At 49.2% G+C, this 15,171-nt stretch overlaps 1 protein-coding gene across 3 annotated transcripts in view; it reads right to left on the reverse strand.

Moving 5' to 3' along the window:
• Slc7a7 (solute carrier family 7 member 7) overlaps positions 1-8,137 on the reverse strand; it is a 45,653-nt gene extending 37,516 nt beyond the window's left edge. The window contains exons 1-2 of one of the 3 annotated variants that reach the window (XM_036199774.1): positions 8,068-8,137; positions 3,036-3,578 (exon numbers count right to left, since the gene is read on the reverse strand). In XM_036199774.1, the coding sequence (XP_036055667.1) occupies positions 3,036-3,534 (499 nt within the window). In that variant the 5' untranslated portion in view covers positions 3,535-3,578; positions 8,068-8,137. Of the gene's footprint in view, positions 1-3,035; positions 3,579-4,595; positions 4,721-8,067 lie in introns of those variants that run through there. The other 2 variants (XM_036199773.1, XM_036199772.1) reach the window with 2 other exon arrangements.
• Between the last annotated feature and the right edge of the window lie 7,034 nt (positions 8,138-15,171).

Consider the following 15,171-nt stretch of genomic DNA (forward strand, 5'->3'; position numbering starts at 1 on the left):
ACACACACACACACACACACACACACAAGTAAAAAGGGGGAGCTGAGCATGGTAGGGTCTTGATCCTTTGATCTCAGCACTTGGGGAGGTGGAGGCAAGTGGATCTTCATGAGTTTGAAGCCAGCCTAGTCTAAATGGAGTTCCAAGACACACCAGACCACATAGAGGAACCTTGTCATAATAGAGGGGTAAAAAATTCACAAAAGAAAGTTTGTCATATGACCCTGAAATGCAAAGGCTTGTACCCCCTAGTTTGCGGTTTTTCCCTTTAAAAACCATTCACTCTGAGAGCTTAGGGCCATCCTTGTTCACCTGGCTAGCCAGTGTGTTGGAGGCAGACCACGCCCAGGCTTGCTTGTTTTAATAAACCCCTTTGTACTTGCATCGAATATTGGCTCTGTGGTGGTCTTGCTTGAGGGTCTCGCAACACGGAAACAAACCCACACACAAGTCTGGGCATGGTCACACTGTCGGTGGCAGACACAGAAGCACCACTGGGCTTGCTGGCCACCAGCTTCAATCCAGGTTCAGCAAATCACCTTGTCTGTTGGAGCCCATTTAGGTTTCCTAGTGGCTTTACCCAGCAGGTCTGCATAGAGAGGATGACTGGACCACGGGCCTGAGTACCAAGTGTCTGGGATGGTCTGCACTTGGCTGTGCTGGGGAAGGTCTTTTGCTCCACCCCTTGACATTCCTTTAAAAACCCTATGGCAGAGACAATCAGGACCCATGGATTAGGATCCAGGCCCTCCTGAGGCTGTCCTGTGTTTTCTGTTTCTCTCTCCTCCATACTTCTAATACTTCCTGCTGCTCCTACTCTAGAGTACCCTTGGGAAAAGGGGAGGTGGGATGGCCCCCCACACCTGTTTCAGTGCATCTCGGTGGAGTAATGTAGACAGCGAGAGATCAGAACACCTGACATCTCCCTCCGGAGATGCACACAGTTTTTGTTTTTAAATCACAAAATTCACTGGAGGGGGGAGGTGCTTAATAGCTAGAGCAATCCTGAACATAAATGAAACTCGGGAAACAGAAGCAGGTTTGAAGCCAGCCTGGTCTACACAGCAAGTCCCAGGACAGAAAAGGCTACACAGTGAGATCCTACCTTAATTTTTTTAAAAAGATTTATTTATTTATTATGTATACAGAAGAAGGCGCCAGATCTCATTACAGATGGTTTTGAGCCACCATGTGGGTGCTGGGAATTGAACTCAGGACCTATGGAAGAGCAGTTGGTGCTCTTAACCTCTGAGCCATCTCTCCAGCCCGATCCTATCTTAATTTTTAAAAAAATTAAATTAAATTAAAATTTAAAAAATGATTTAAACAGTGGTTTTTAAGATAAATAAATGAATGGATGGATGAATGAATGAATGAATAAATAAATAAACAAATAAACAAATAGATAGATAAATAAATAAATAAATAAATAAATAAATAAATAAGGGGGGGAGGGAGGATTACCAGAACCAGAACCTGGAAAGGGAAAAGGAAGTCAAGGGGTGGGGATAGGATGATTGACAGCACAGGGGTGCAACCGGCCAGGACAAATAACCTCTAAGATTCTACAGCACAGTCAGACAGTGGTTGACAACAGTTTATCGAATGTTTCAGAATAGCTGAGAGGATTTTGAACATTCCCAACACAAAGAAATGATGACACAAGACAAAGAAACGATGGCACACAGATGAGAGACAGAACGCTGATTGTCCATGAGGTACATACCAATTGAAATGCCGCACTGGAGCTGGAGAGGTGACTCAGCCGTTAAAGGGTAGGCTCGCAACAAAAAACATAAAATCCACACTACATCTCATAATCCATACATCTACTCTGTGTGTCAATATACCTATAATCAAAAATCATTCATGACCCAGGCACAGTGGCACAGGCCTGCAATCCTAGTACTTCAAAGGCTGAGCCATGAAGATCCCAAGTTCAAGATCAGATGGAATAACGTGGTGAGTTTCAAGTCAGTCTGTGCTATACAGCAAGGCCCTATCTCAGGAAAAAGAAGGAGGAGGAGAAAAGGAAGGGAGGAAGGAAAACTGGAAGTGCATAAACTAGGCAGATAACTAATGCAGGGCACCATTACCCATGATCACCTGCAAAACTGGAACTAGTGTACAAGGCCATGAACAGGACCAGCAGCTAAGTAATCTGATAATGCTAAGAATTACAGGTACAGGTATTGTCCTACATCACTAGAAAAGGAAAGAGAACAAAACTATTCTTGAAGAAGAACAACCAGGAAGGAGCATCAGAACGTGCCAATTGCTACACGCCACCGTATTAGGGAAAGGTGAGGTGGGCCTTCTTCCTTTTCTGAGACAGGGTTTCTCTGTGTAGTCCTTACTGACTGTCCTGGAACTCACTCTGTGGCCCAGGCTGACCTGCCACTCACAGAGATCTGCCTGCCTCTGCCTCCCGAGTGCTGGGACTAAAGGCATACGCCACCACCGTCTGCTCTTCCTTTATTTTTTAGCACTGTACTAAATTGTTTGTTTGTTTGAGACAGAGTTTCACTATGTAGACCAGGCTGACCTCAGAAAGCTATCTAGCTACCTTCTGAAATTAAAGGCATCACACCCAACCTGTTGTTTGCTTTTTGAGACATGGTTTTCTTGTAGGCTAGGCTGGCCTCAAACTTGCTAAGAAAGACATGACCTTGAACTCCTGACCCTCAAGAGGGCTCCATCTCCAGGACAGCGGGGCTACAGGTACCATCACACACAATTTATACTGTGCTGGGGATCAAACCCACAGTCTCGTGCATGCTAGACAAGCTCTGTATTAACCCTTAAGTTACGATGAACTGAATTTTCACACAAAACTCTTTAGGAGTAGTACTGGTGGCTGAATTTGGAGCCTCCACTTGAGGGCTTGTTAAGCTAGACTACCTCAGTATACATTAATGTACAATTTAAAAAACTGTCATAGGCATTCATTCCCCAACTCCTTCTTCTTGACTGGACTCACACCCCCACTTCTGCCCAGTCCTCCACATCACCATTCCTGTCCCCTCTCTACTTACAGATGCAGGCAGCGGCCAGCAGGCGGCCAGCAGCATAGGGGGCACCACAGCTCGGGAAGAGGGGCTGCACCATGTAGTTGGCAAAGGTGATGGCGATGACGGCCTGGCTGGTGGGTTCAATGATGAGCAGAGAAGTCCAGAGGCGGATGAAGGCAAGAAATCCCCCGAAGGCCTCCAGGATATATGCATAGCTGGCCCCAGATTTCTTAATGGTGGTACCCAGTTCCGCATAACAAAGGGCCCCAAAGACGGAGAAAATGCCCCCGACAGCCCAGATGACGAGGGAGAGGCCAAAAGAGGCACTGTACATGAGTACACCCTTGGGGGAGACAAAGATGCCGGAGCCAATCATGTTCCCCACTATCAGGCACACGCCGTTAAGTAGCGAGATCTCCTTCTTCAGTTTTACCTGCTCGGCCGCTGGGCTGGCCCCATCTCCCAGAGCAGAGGTATTTGCCTCATGCTGGGCAGCCACTTCATACTTGGTGCTGTCGACCATGGTGGAGAGGAGGAAGGCCTTCACCAGCTTGCTTGCATTGCCCTCTAAGGAAGAAAGATTAGGTTGGTAACCACACAGCACCTCTTCCCCCAGACTCCACAGGGTCCAACACAGTCAGCACCCACCACAATTCCGGCTCACTTTCAACTTCCCCCAAGCCTTGTCAACGTGATCCCAACTTGACTTTTCCCCCAGAAGAACAGCACCCTGGTCTCTCATCCTTACGATGTAGCATACCTTATTTACCCTGACAACTAAATCCTGTGACAGAGGACAGGCAGGAGGCCATTTAGCAGTTCTCCATCCAATCATAGTGGTTTGAACCTTTTCTGCCTCCCCACTCCCCATGGCTCCCCAAAAAGCCTGTCTTCCCTCCAATTTCACTTTCAAATGTCACGATGCTGAGATGCCTGCGTGAGGAAGCAGCCCTGCAAGCGGCTAATTTGCTAGATCCTCTTTTTGCTGACAGGCTGCTCTCTCCCCCTAAGGACTCTGGGTGCCAGCCTGAAGCTTTCAAAGGGCTCCTGCGAGGGATGCACAGCCACCTCCCTGCTCGGGAATATCCATTAACAAATGGTCAGCTGGCATCTTTGGCGTTGGCAAAGCCCAAGCAGCCCCACCCACCCTGAAAAAAGACGGGCAATTCTCTTTATGTTGCTTTTCCTTTCCCGGATACCTGTCCCAGCCTCTACCATCCCAGGCCTCCTGCCACCAAATCGCTCACAGCCACACCAGGCAACAAGGAGCAAAGATCTTTCAGAAGGAGGGCCCAAACTATGCAGCAGAACCCAGAGGTGACTGGAGGCGGTGGGTGGTGGCTGCCCAGCCACCGCAGAACTGCTGGAGACATAGCAGACCAAACCAAGGAAAGGAAAGAGCTCGAGCCAGGCAGCAGATGCCTGGACATACAGAGCTCGAGACAGCTGCACACACGAGAAGAGCTTAGTAAGACAAATGGGGAAACACTAGATAGAGCGGAGAGGTTCTGGAGCCGGAGGAAGTGACTGGAGAGGCAGAGCAGCGAGAGGGGTGAGCAAGGGGACAGGGTGGGGCACACTCACTCCCTGGCTCTGGATACAAGTAGGTTCCTACAGCAATGGCCAGCAGCCGTCACAGAGACAAAGAGGCACGCACCCCACAAGAGCAGTGGTCTGACCTGCTCCTCCTTCCTCCAACAGTAAAAGGGAAGCCTAGACAAGTGCCTGCCGGACTTAAGTCGGGTCAAGAAGGGAGGAGGAGGTGGGGGAGCTAGAAAAGGAAGGGGTGAGGAAAAGGGAGAGGATTGTTAAGCAAGAATCTGGGTCCAAGGTTCACAGGCCTTTCACATCTGCAAAAGGGGCAGCTTAGGAGCCCTTGGCTCAGCACTTTCTGTGATAAGAAGGTGCTCGCTCAGGAGTCTCCTTGGTCGGCTCTGCCCCAGGACAGGAGGCCCAGAGGGAAGAAGGGACAGCCAACTGGGTGTGTTCTCTGCAACCCTGGAGTGTCTAATAAGTTAGCAAGGACACAAGCGGCGGCCCAGACCCCTTCTCCAGTGTCCTCCATGTCCCGCCCAAACCTCATTTCTCTCTCATCCCAAATAAGAAAGGCAGGAAGGCTATAGAGCGCGACACATTGTTCATATGCTGAGATTCCAGGAGGGGTGAGTGCGGTTCAGACGCCCTGTGTGGGCACCCCAAGAGAGAGCGCTGTACACTTCCCCATGCAGAGAGAAGGGTGACAGCCTCTGAACTCAGGCCGTCACCCCAAAGCCTGAGCCTCAAGTTATTTCAAAGGAAATATGGTACAAACTTCTGGGTACAACTCAATCCCACCAGTGGGCTCTTTCATCCTTTGGGAAACATACTAAGTAAGACCTCTGAAGCACCAAAAAATTCCTATGGGGACGACGATGGCGCACACCTTTAATCCCAGCACTAGGGAGGCAGAGGCAGTCGGATCGATGAGTTCGAGGCCAGCTTGGGCTACAGAGGGAGATCCAGGACAGTCAAGGTTATGCAGAGAAATCCTGTCTCAATAATAATAACAAACAATAAGTGAATAAATAAGCATATACACACCTATGAAGGGCTGGAGTGTCACTCAATGGTAGAGTGCTTACCCACCCCCACAAACAAATAAGCGTGGAAATAAGGTTTCACTGAGCTATGCTAGGCAGTCCCAGAATAAACAGAAAAGGTTTTGCATTTTGGAAATCATAGTTTATTCTGTCTTTATAGTCTACTTTAAATCTGGTATTCTGAGTCTTTGACAACCTACCTCTTCTGAAACTCAACTGTCTGTCCCTCCTTCTATCCTTCCTACCCCCTTTTGGTTATTCTACAAAAATATCCTAGAAGTTAATCTTTACAGCTCGCCTTTCCATTCTGGCCCCTTAAAATTTTTAGCTAATGGGGCTGGAGAGATGGCTCAGAGGTTAAAAGCACTGACTGCTCTTCCAAAGGTCCTGAGTTCAATTCTCAGCAACCACATGGTGGCTCAGAACCATCTGTAATGAAGTCTGGTGCCCTCTTTTGGCCTGCAGGCGCACATGCAGATAGAGGACGGTATACATAATAAATAAATAAATCTTTTTTTTAAACGTTTAGCTAAACTAAGATGGAATGCTGGGCTTAGGCCTTCTACAGACCACCCTTGAGGATGGAGAGATAGCTCAGCAGTTAAGAGCACTGGCTGTTCTTGAGAAGACCCGGGTTCAATTTCCAGCACCCACATGGTGGCTCACAACTTCAGCTCCAGTTCTGATGCTTTCTTCCGGACTCCATGGGTACTGTCCATACATGCAGACAAAACACCCATACACATAAAATTAAATTAAAACAAAAATTTTAAAGCTCATGTTCCTTACAAGACAGCCCTACTTACATCTGAAAACCACCTGCAAGACATTGTCCTTTTCTCCCAGCATCCCCTGAAAGGCTTCCATAAAAGTAGTCCTACCATTGCTTGAGTCCAGGCCAAACACACTGCTATGCACGTCAGTGTGCTATCTCACTGAACTGTATGCAGCCCCACAAGGCAGGTACCACACACTCTGTGGGGTGCCAAAGTAGAGGGTGGGTAGGCAGCAAAGATCACAGAGCTATGCTATCTGCTCAGCCTCCTGCTTCTCGGCCAGTGCTGGTCACTGGTCTCTTGGCCTCCCCTTTAGACAGGAAACCACTCCAGGTGGCTCCTAATGAGTTACCTAGAGGAGCTTGGATCAGATTGGAAAGAAAGCCCCTGGGGTCTGTAGGTGGCCTTAAGTGACACTGTCACCGCCTTCAGGCTGCTCCTCCCTGTCTCTGGGTGAGGATGAGCGGTGATGATGTCTACCTGGAGTGCTGTGATTGTCTAGGGTGCCCACTACTAAAGACACAGAAACACACATCAGGACACCTGCCCTTTGGGGATCAAAAATACACTGGCACCAACGGAGCACAAATTCAAACGTGACACCCAGAAAAGAGAGGAAGAAAGAAAATGGAGGGTGGGGTGCACAAGGCTGAATTCATGGCTGGCTATCATAAAAGTGAAATCCTCAAAGCACTGAGCCAGATCAGCCCAAGACAGAGCCCACACCCCAGCAAACAGCGTGCCCTGGTGGTCTCGCCAGGAAGTACTACAAATGGATGCATCTTCCCTGCCAGTCAGGCACAAGAGGCTGCCATTCATGGAAATTCCCCCCCTTACTCAACCACTGCCTAGCACCAAAGACAAGAAGACAACGCCTTTGGCAGCTCACTTTCCTCCCTCACACCCTGGCTCTCTGTGGAACACTTCCTCCGTTCAGACAGCCTGGTAAAGCAGCGTCCCGGGGCTCTCCTAAAGGAACTCAGCCAAGGGGGCTTCACAGAAGCCTTCATACTTGTCATTTTTCCCTTTCCTTTAGTGTGCTCATCTCTGAGGACATCGTGGCTATGCCAGGGGGAAAAAAAAAAAATACACTCATTCTACAGCCTAGAGGAGTTTTCAGGCCAGCACTTCCAGGGAGCCGGCAACAGAACATCAGGCATGGAGTGCTCACAGAGCAGCCAGCCAGTGTGGAACTACCACGCTCCAGCAGCAACACTGAAACTCCCTTCTTCCAGGAACCTGCACACAGTTCAGACTCTTGACTCCTCAGCCAAGCTCCACAAGCTCCTGTGAGAACACGCTTTCTCCCTCAGAGATCCCAGGGTTTGCCTTCCGCTGCCCAACTGGTCTGTGTGCCTCCCTTAACAACAGAAACAAACCAGATACTCGCCACTGCGGCCGGTGCACTTAGACTCCTCATCACTCCACAATAGCTACTCGGCCCCTCCCTCTCCAGCTCCCCATTTGTTTTGCTATATTCCACTATAACTAAGACGGTCCCTTTAAAAAAAAGAAACTGTTTACTGTTCTGCCCAGGACTTCCCATTAACCAGAAGCTGGTCTCCAGACAGAAGGCTCGAGCTAGACAGGGCCAGGGCTAGGAGCAAGAAATAAGGTTCTTCTTCTCCCCTTGGCCAATTTTCAGGTACTCCATCCTGTGCTTCCCCACACATCCACTTTCCCTGCTTCCCCACCTCTTACCTGTCTGGAGACCTTTGGGCAAGTGCAGGGAGGAGTGGGCTATCAGCACACACAGGGGTGAGGGGTGGTAGTTAAGACAATCAGGGGTGTGACTTCAGCAGCTGTTGACTGAGGAGCAGAAAAGGCAGAGGGTGACGGACTGAAATGGAAAACAGGAAAACACATGTGTGACTGGCCGGCAGTGGGGAGGGGCCAGAGGACGGGCTGGAGCTGAGGCTGCCTGGTCAGACCCAGAGGACCTCTGAGCACGCTGGCACCCAGGCATCCCCTCCTCTGTTCAGCTCCTCCTCCCCACATCAGCCCCTCATGGTCCTCACTGCCCTTGCTGGCTGGGCACTTAAGTGTACCCTGCAGTTTACAGTGCCCTCCGGGGGCCCCCTCTACCTCTCCTTCATTCTATTTCCTAACTCTCCTACCCTACCTCCCAGCTGTGCTTACAGCATTTGGTCCCAAGATCCCTCCCGCAGGCCAGTGAAATTCTGCAGTCCTATCTCAAGAGTTTGTACCATTTCGGCCTCTAAAACAAACCAAGGAAGCAAGCACATACCAATGAAGGCCACCTGTGGGTACAGCCAAGTGTGTACCCAGATATCAACAAGCCCACTCACAGCTCAGATCCCTAATTGGCTGAGGAGTTGTTAACAATGAATTTGAGTTGCTAGGTTAAAAAAAACTAGACCTGTGCCACCCTGGGCACATTCCTAAGTTGGCAGCCTTTCAAACCACGTTATTTAAATATCTGTTGAATGTTTACTTTGCAGAAACAGGGGAAATGTGATCTTGGAATAAAAAGTAGGAGAGGACTGGGGGATGTTTCTGCAGGTAAAAGTGCTTGCCTTCAAAACCTGACAAGCTGATCCAAGCCCTGGACCTCGCAGAGGAAAGGGGAAAAGCAACTTCCCAAAGCTGTCCTCTGGCCGGGCATGGTGGTACAGGTCTTTAACCCTTTAATCCCAGCAGATCTCTGTGAGTTCGAACCCAGACTGGCCTACATAGTGAGTTCCAGGATAGTCAGGGCTACACAGAACTTGTCTTAAAAAAAAAAAAAAAAAAAAAAAAAAAAAAAGCTATCCTCTGGCACACTTGCACTGTGGCATGTGTACACCTGTACACACATACATTCACACACAGGAACACACTATAGTAAAAACAATTAAAATGTTTAAAAACTGTATGAGCTGCTTTACACTAGAGATGTCATTTTCAGAAGGTACCTCTTGGTAGGCATGTTAAAACCACAGAAAAGGTAGACAGTGTAAATCTCTGTCCCGGGAGGGCCACTTCACAGCCCGTTCCCAGGTGTGACTGCTGCCCTTAGGCAGGCATCAGTTTGCTGGTCTCCAGTCCACACCCTGCAACTCGAACCTGTGTTCTGCAAATTACTCTCAATCCAGTCCAGATAAGGGCTCAAGAATTCTGACAGGGACCAGAGAGATGACGCTGTTAGGAGCATGCACTGCTGTCCCGAGCCACCTCACACATGTCAGGCAGCTCCTAATTGCCTGTCTCTCCACACACTTGACGCCCTCTTCTGGCCTCTTCGGGTACTTGCATTCACGTGCAGTACTACGCACAGCACGTATACACGCAGAAAAGAAATAAAACAAACTTAAACACTAATTCTGACTGCATCACTCGACAGGAGCCAAGTCACATGTTACCAAAAGGCAGATATGCGAATTCACTGGCACCCAATGAGAACTATTCCAAGGAAAATGTGAGGCCCCTTTAGATCTAGGCTGTTCCCTTTAATCCTACTGTGGGGAGAGGTCCAGGTTATCAAGTGGAGGGTGAGGGCCATAGGAAGAGAGAGAGTTACCCCTGCTTTGTATCACAAAAGTCTGGCCTGGCTCCTGGGACCACACAACAACCTCACTCTCACCACAGAGCTTTTGCAATGCCTGTTAGAATGTTCCCAGTACATTCTTTTCTGTGACATTTTTCATTCCTGGTATTATGTGTTGGTCTTCACCTCAGCCAACAGGAGATAAGCATCAGAGGAGGTTCTGTTCGCCATTGTACCCTGTGGGGAAGTCAAATAAGTCAAAAGATGAACAATACTCCTCTCTGATGTCCGGGCTGGCTGGGCTCCTGGGTGGGTCCTTGAATTTACCCTCCAGGCCACCTAGTGTGACCACACTTGGGTTAGAATAAGGAGAGTTCACAGATACTTGATCTTTTCCATCTTAACGGCTTTATAGGAGGAGAGTGTGGTTTTCATTTCTTACTGACAGACCTAGAACAGTTTGAAATTGACTTTCAGGACTTGGTGGCAGAGCACTTACCTAGCATGCACATGATCCCGGGTTCCATCTCTAGCAAGCCAGTGGTGGTGGGGGGAGTAATGAGAATTTTAGAGCTAATCACCAGGATAGCCCAAACCCAGCATTTGGGATGTCGACGCAGGAGGATCTGGAGTTCAAGGCCAGCCTCAATACACAGTGAGTCTGAGGCTAGCCTAGACTGCAAAAATTCTGTCTTCAAATTTTTTAAAAAAAAAAGAAGGAAGGGCTGGGCGGTGGTGGTGCACACCTTTAATCCCAGCACTCGGGAGGCAGAGCCAGGTGGATCTCTGTGAGTTCGAGGCCAGCCTGGTCTCCAAAGCGAGTTCCAGGACAGCCTCCAAAGCTACACAGAGAAACCCTGTCTCGAAAAACCAAAAGAAGAGGAGGAGGAGGAGGAGGAGGAGGAGGAGGAGGAGGAGGAGGGAAGGAAGGAGGGAGGAGGAGGGAAGGACTGCAAGAACTGAGTTCTAATCCTAGCACCCTGGTAAAAAGCCACTCTGGGTGGAGACAGGAGGATTGCTGAGTCTTGCTGGCTGCCACCCTAGCTCCAGATGGGGTGAGAGACTTTGTCTCAAGGGGCACGAGTACACACACACACACACACACACACACACACACGTGCTCATACACCACACTCAACATACATGCACACCACAAACAAAACTGACTTTTGCTTAGCTAATGGAAAAACTAAAAGGCCCATACCTAACGTTCTTTTCCAGGGCCCCCGGCTAGATGCGGCCCATCCCCCTCGGCCAGCGGGCTCACCTTTGCCTCTTTCTCCCACGCTCCCTCCCCAGCCACTCTCAGTTCACTGGGGCCCCGCCGGCACCTCCCTTTAGTTGGCTCTTCCTCTCGGTCTGCAGGGCTAAAATCTGGGCCGCTCAATACCCGACCTAGCCACGATGCCCTCAAATGGGCAGGCGCTGAACAGGGGCTCTATCGGGGTGGGGACCAAGACCCTACCCCATTCTACCCGGCATCCCTTCTATGCCCTTCCCTTGTGTCTAAGAAGCTCTGGAAAAAGGAATATTGTGCTGAATGAGAGAGAAGGAAACAAAGGTCTGAGAACCCAAAGGCCCAGCAAGCCGACCCCCGACCCCCAGGCCGGCCCCGCGCCTACAAGATGAGTCCCCGGGAACTCATGAAAACCACAGCCAAGACCCTTGCAGATGTGTCCTCTGCCCCGGGCACACCCAGCTTCCTCTTCCCCCCCTCCCAATCTAGCTGGAGCTGGCAGCCAGACGGCGGTCTGACCAAACACCCCAACCCCAGACAGCGCCTGCCTCCAACGGAGGAGCTGGCTGAACCTCGGAAGGAACCCTGGCCGTGAAGCCCCAGGGGCAGCGGGGGGCGGGGGCGGTGCCTGCTTGCAGCACTGGCTGGGGGTCTCCTGGACTTTATCTCAGCCTGCATTCACGTTCAGACTCTCCGCGCCCTCGGGGGAACGGTTGCATCAGCTTCAAGGTCCCAAATTAAAGTGGCTGCTCCAAAGGTGTCCCAAGTAGTCGCCAGGAGGCAGCACTTAACGAAAAATAGAGGCGGCAGCAAGGGTGCCGCGAAGGCTGAACTTGCCAGTGCACCTCTTCATCAGACCCAGGAAAGACAGATGTGGAGTCTGAACCTGGCAAGGTGGCAAACGCTTCTAATTCCGGCACTCAGGAGGTGGAGCCACGAGGATCAGAAGTTCAAAGCCACCCTCGGCTACATAGCAAGTTGAAGGCCCGCCAGTCACAAAAAGAAAAATAATGAAATATTTTCTGGGTTTTGGAGGACCAAGGATATCATTCATTGGGAATGCTTACCTATTATGTATACATGAGTTCCTGGCAGTCCAGCTCATGGAGGGCATGATAGAATTTGTGTCTGTTGCTGGGTGGTGTTAGTGCACACCTTTAATCCCAGAACTCAGGAGGTAGAGGCAGGAGGATCTTTGTGAGTTCGAGGCCAGCCTGGTCTACAGAGGATAACCAGTGCTATACAGAGAAACCCTGTCTCGTCGGGGGGAGGAGGGGGTGCTGAATGGCATATTGTATGTATGTACCTGTGTGTAGGATTGAGTGGGGGTGTTCAGACATGCAGAGACCAAAGGAGTACCTTAGATGTCTTCCTCTACTGCTTTTCACCTCATGCCTTGTGACAGGATCTCTCCCTGGACCTAAAGATCATCATTTTTGCTAGGCTGGCTGGCCAGCAAGCTCCCAGGACCTGCCTATTTCTGTTCCCCCATATTAAGATAATAACTCACTGAGCCAACCCCAGTTTTCTGGTGGGTGCTAGGGAGCTCTGAAGGGAACAGATTCAGTTACCCGGCCTACTCTGCCAGAATCGGTCCAGGATTCATGAGCTCAAGGTTGTGAGTTCATGTGTCGGGATGTCAGCATACAGGTCCTGGTATCTAGTCCATCAAAAATGCTAAACCAAACATAAATGTTTCCCAGTTTTTCATCTGCACTTTTCCGAGTACCTGACCTCTTGTACGGCAAGGACGCAATCTTTGGGAAGGTGAAAGATGGTGTGAGCATTGCAGAAGCCATGGAGTGCTTTCACCAGGAACAGCAAGATCAACAAGAAGCTGACCATTGCCCACTGTGAATGGCTCTGACAGTCTGGCTTGTGTGCATCTGAACCAGCAGGCCATTGCTCAGGAGATCACCTTCCAGGAGCCTGTGATCTCTGTGTTCTCACTGCGGTCCTGCGTTTTCATATTCTCCTCCAAGGCCAACTGGACAGCAGAGTTAAATTTCTGATTATGAGTAAAAAATAAATAGTTTTTTTTTTTTTTTAAAGAAAAGGGGGGGCATCTAATTTCCCAGAGTAATACTCTTGAGCAACAGTAACAGTGTCTAAACCCACAGAACAGAGAGGTATTTGGATAACATTGGGCAGGCGGAGAGGGATGAGTGCATAACAAAACACAAATGCTAAATTTGGAACCTGGCGTCCTTGAAAGGCAGAGGAGTCTCAAACTCAGTTTTCTATAGCTCTTGATTCCATTGTTCTCAGATGAAGTGCAGAGGACATTCAGTGTGACAAGGCAGAGCCACTCTCCTGTGGTTAACAGGGCTGAAGAAGTCATCAGAGAGGACTGTGCAGGTGCCAGCCCCAACTGTTCCATAATGTTCAAAAGCTGGTGGACTAGAGAGATGGCTCAGCAGTACTCGCAGCTCTTACAAAAAAAGACCCAGGGTCAATTCCCAGCACCCACATGGCAGCTCACAACTGCCTATAACTCCAGTTCTAGGGATCTGATGCCCTCTGCTGACCTCCAAGGACTCCTGCACATGCATGGTACACATACACGCACTCAGATACACACACATTCATAAAAATAAACATTTTTAAAAAGAATGGTGGCAGCCATGTGTGATGGCACACACCTTTATTTCCAGCATTTGAGAGGCAGAGGCAGATTTCTGTGACTTCGAGACCAGCCTGGTCTACAAAGTGAGTTCAAGGACAGCCAGGACTGGTACACAAAGAGAAACCCTATCTTGGGGGGAAAAAATTCAAAAACAACAACAAAAAAAATGGTGGTAATATTAGTGGTTTATTTATTTATTGGATTTTCAAGACAGTGTTCCTCTGTACAGTCCTGGTTGTCTTGGGACATGCTCTGTAGACCAGGCCGGCCTTAAACTCAGAGATCTGCCAACCTTCGCCTCTCAAGTGCTGGGATTAAAGGCCTGAGTGACCACTCCCACATGCAGTCTATTTATAACCCATGGTTTGCACCTCTGCTATAGCAAACTAACCATGTCAAGAGCTGGACTTGCCTTTCTTTCCTAGAATTTCTCTTCCATATTTTGGAGTTCTGATCAAACTTCCTATCCTGCCCCCCAAATCCTCTAGTTCTTGCTCTATTGAATAACTACATGGAACTTTTGTTGTTTTGTTTTGTTTGACAGGATCTTACCGTGTAGTCTTGACTGGCCTGTAACGCACTAGCACTACGTAGACCAGGCAGCCTCAAATCCACAGAGACCTGCCTGACTTTGCCTCCCAAGTGCTGGGATCCAAAGCCAGTGTTATCACACCTAGCACATATACCCATTTTTCCATGTTTTATTGTCCATATTATTATTCCCGAAAAGGCATTTCTATCACTTTGAATGATTTTTGCCAACTGATGGCATCCCCTTGCTGTGTAAGCTACTAAGAGATGGGAGAGCTGCTGGCCTAATTCCCTTATGTACCAAAGGTGATAGTATGAAGTTATCATCTTCCTTATTTCTGCAGAATATTGACACTGTTCTTCAAGCTTTGGGCTTCTACTTACTTCCTCAACTGAAAACTATGGGACTCCAGTGATGCCTGGAGACTACAGGCTTAGTAACATAAATTTAAGAACAGTGTGGTTCAGTCTCTATTCTGACACTATCTGTTAAAAAAAAGTAAATCAAGCTGGGTGGTAGTGGTGCACGCCTTTGATCTCAGCACTTGAGAGGCAGAGCCAGGTTGATCTCTGTGAGTTTGAGGCCAGCCTGGTCTACAAAGCAAGATCCAGGACAGGCACCAAAACTACATGGAGAAACCCTGTCTGGGGGTGGGGGAGGGGCGGTAAATCAATGGTAATTTTGTGCATGTGTGTATATTGCTAGCGATCAAACCAGGGCCTCACATACGGCAAGTGCACACTCTACCAATGGGCTACAATCCCAACAGCCATATTTGTGTCACTCTCCTGAGCCTTGAAAAGGTCAAGAAGGGCTGGAGAGATGGCTCAGAGGTTAAGAGCACTGGCTGTTCTTCCAGAGGTCCTGAGTTCAATTCCCAGCAACCACATGGTGGCTCACAGCCTTCTGTAATGTGATCTGGT

The sequence above is a fragment of the Onychomys torridus genome, chromosome 9 (assembly GCF_903995425.1).
Source record: "Onychomys torridus chromosome 9, mOncTor1.1, whole genome shotgun sequence".
In the NCBI taxonomy this organism is placed as follows: Eukaryota; Metazoa; Chordata; class Mammalia; order Rodentia; family Cricetidae; genus Onychomys; species Onychomys torridus.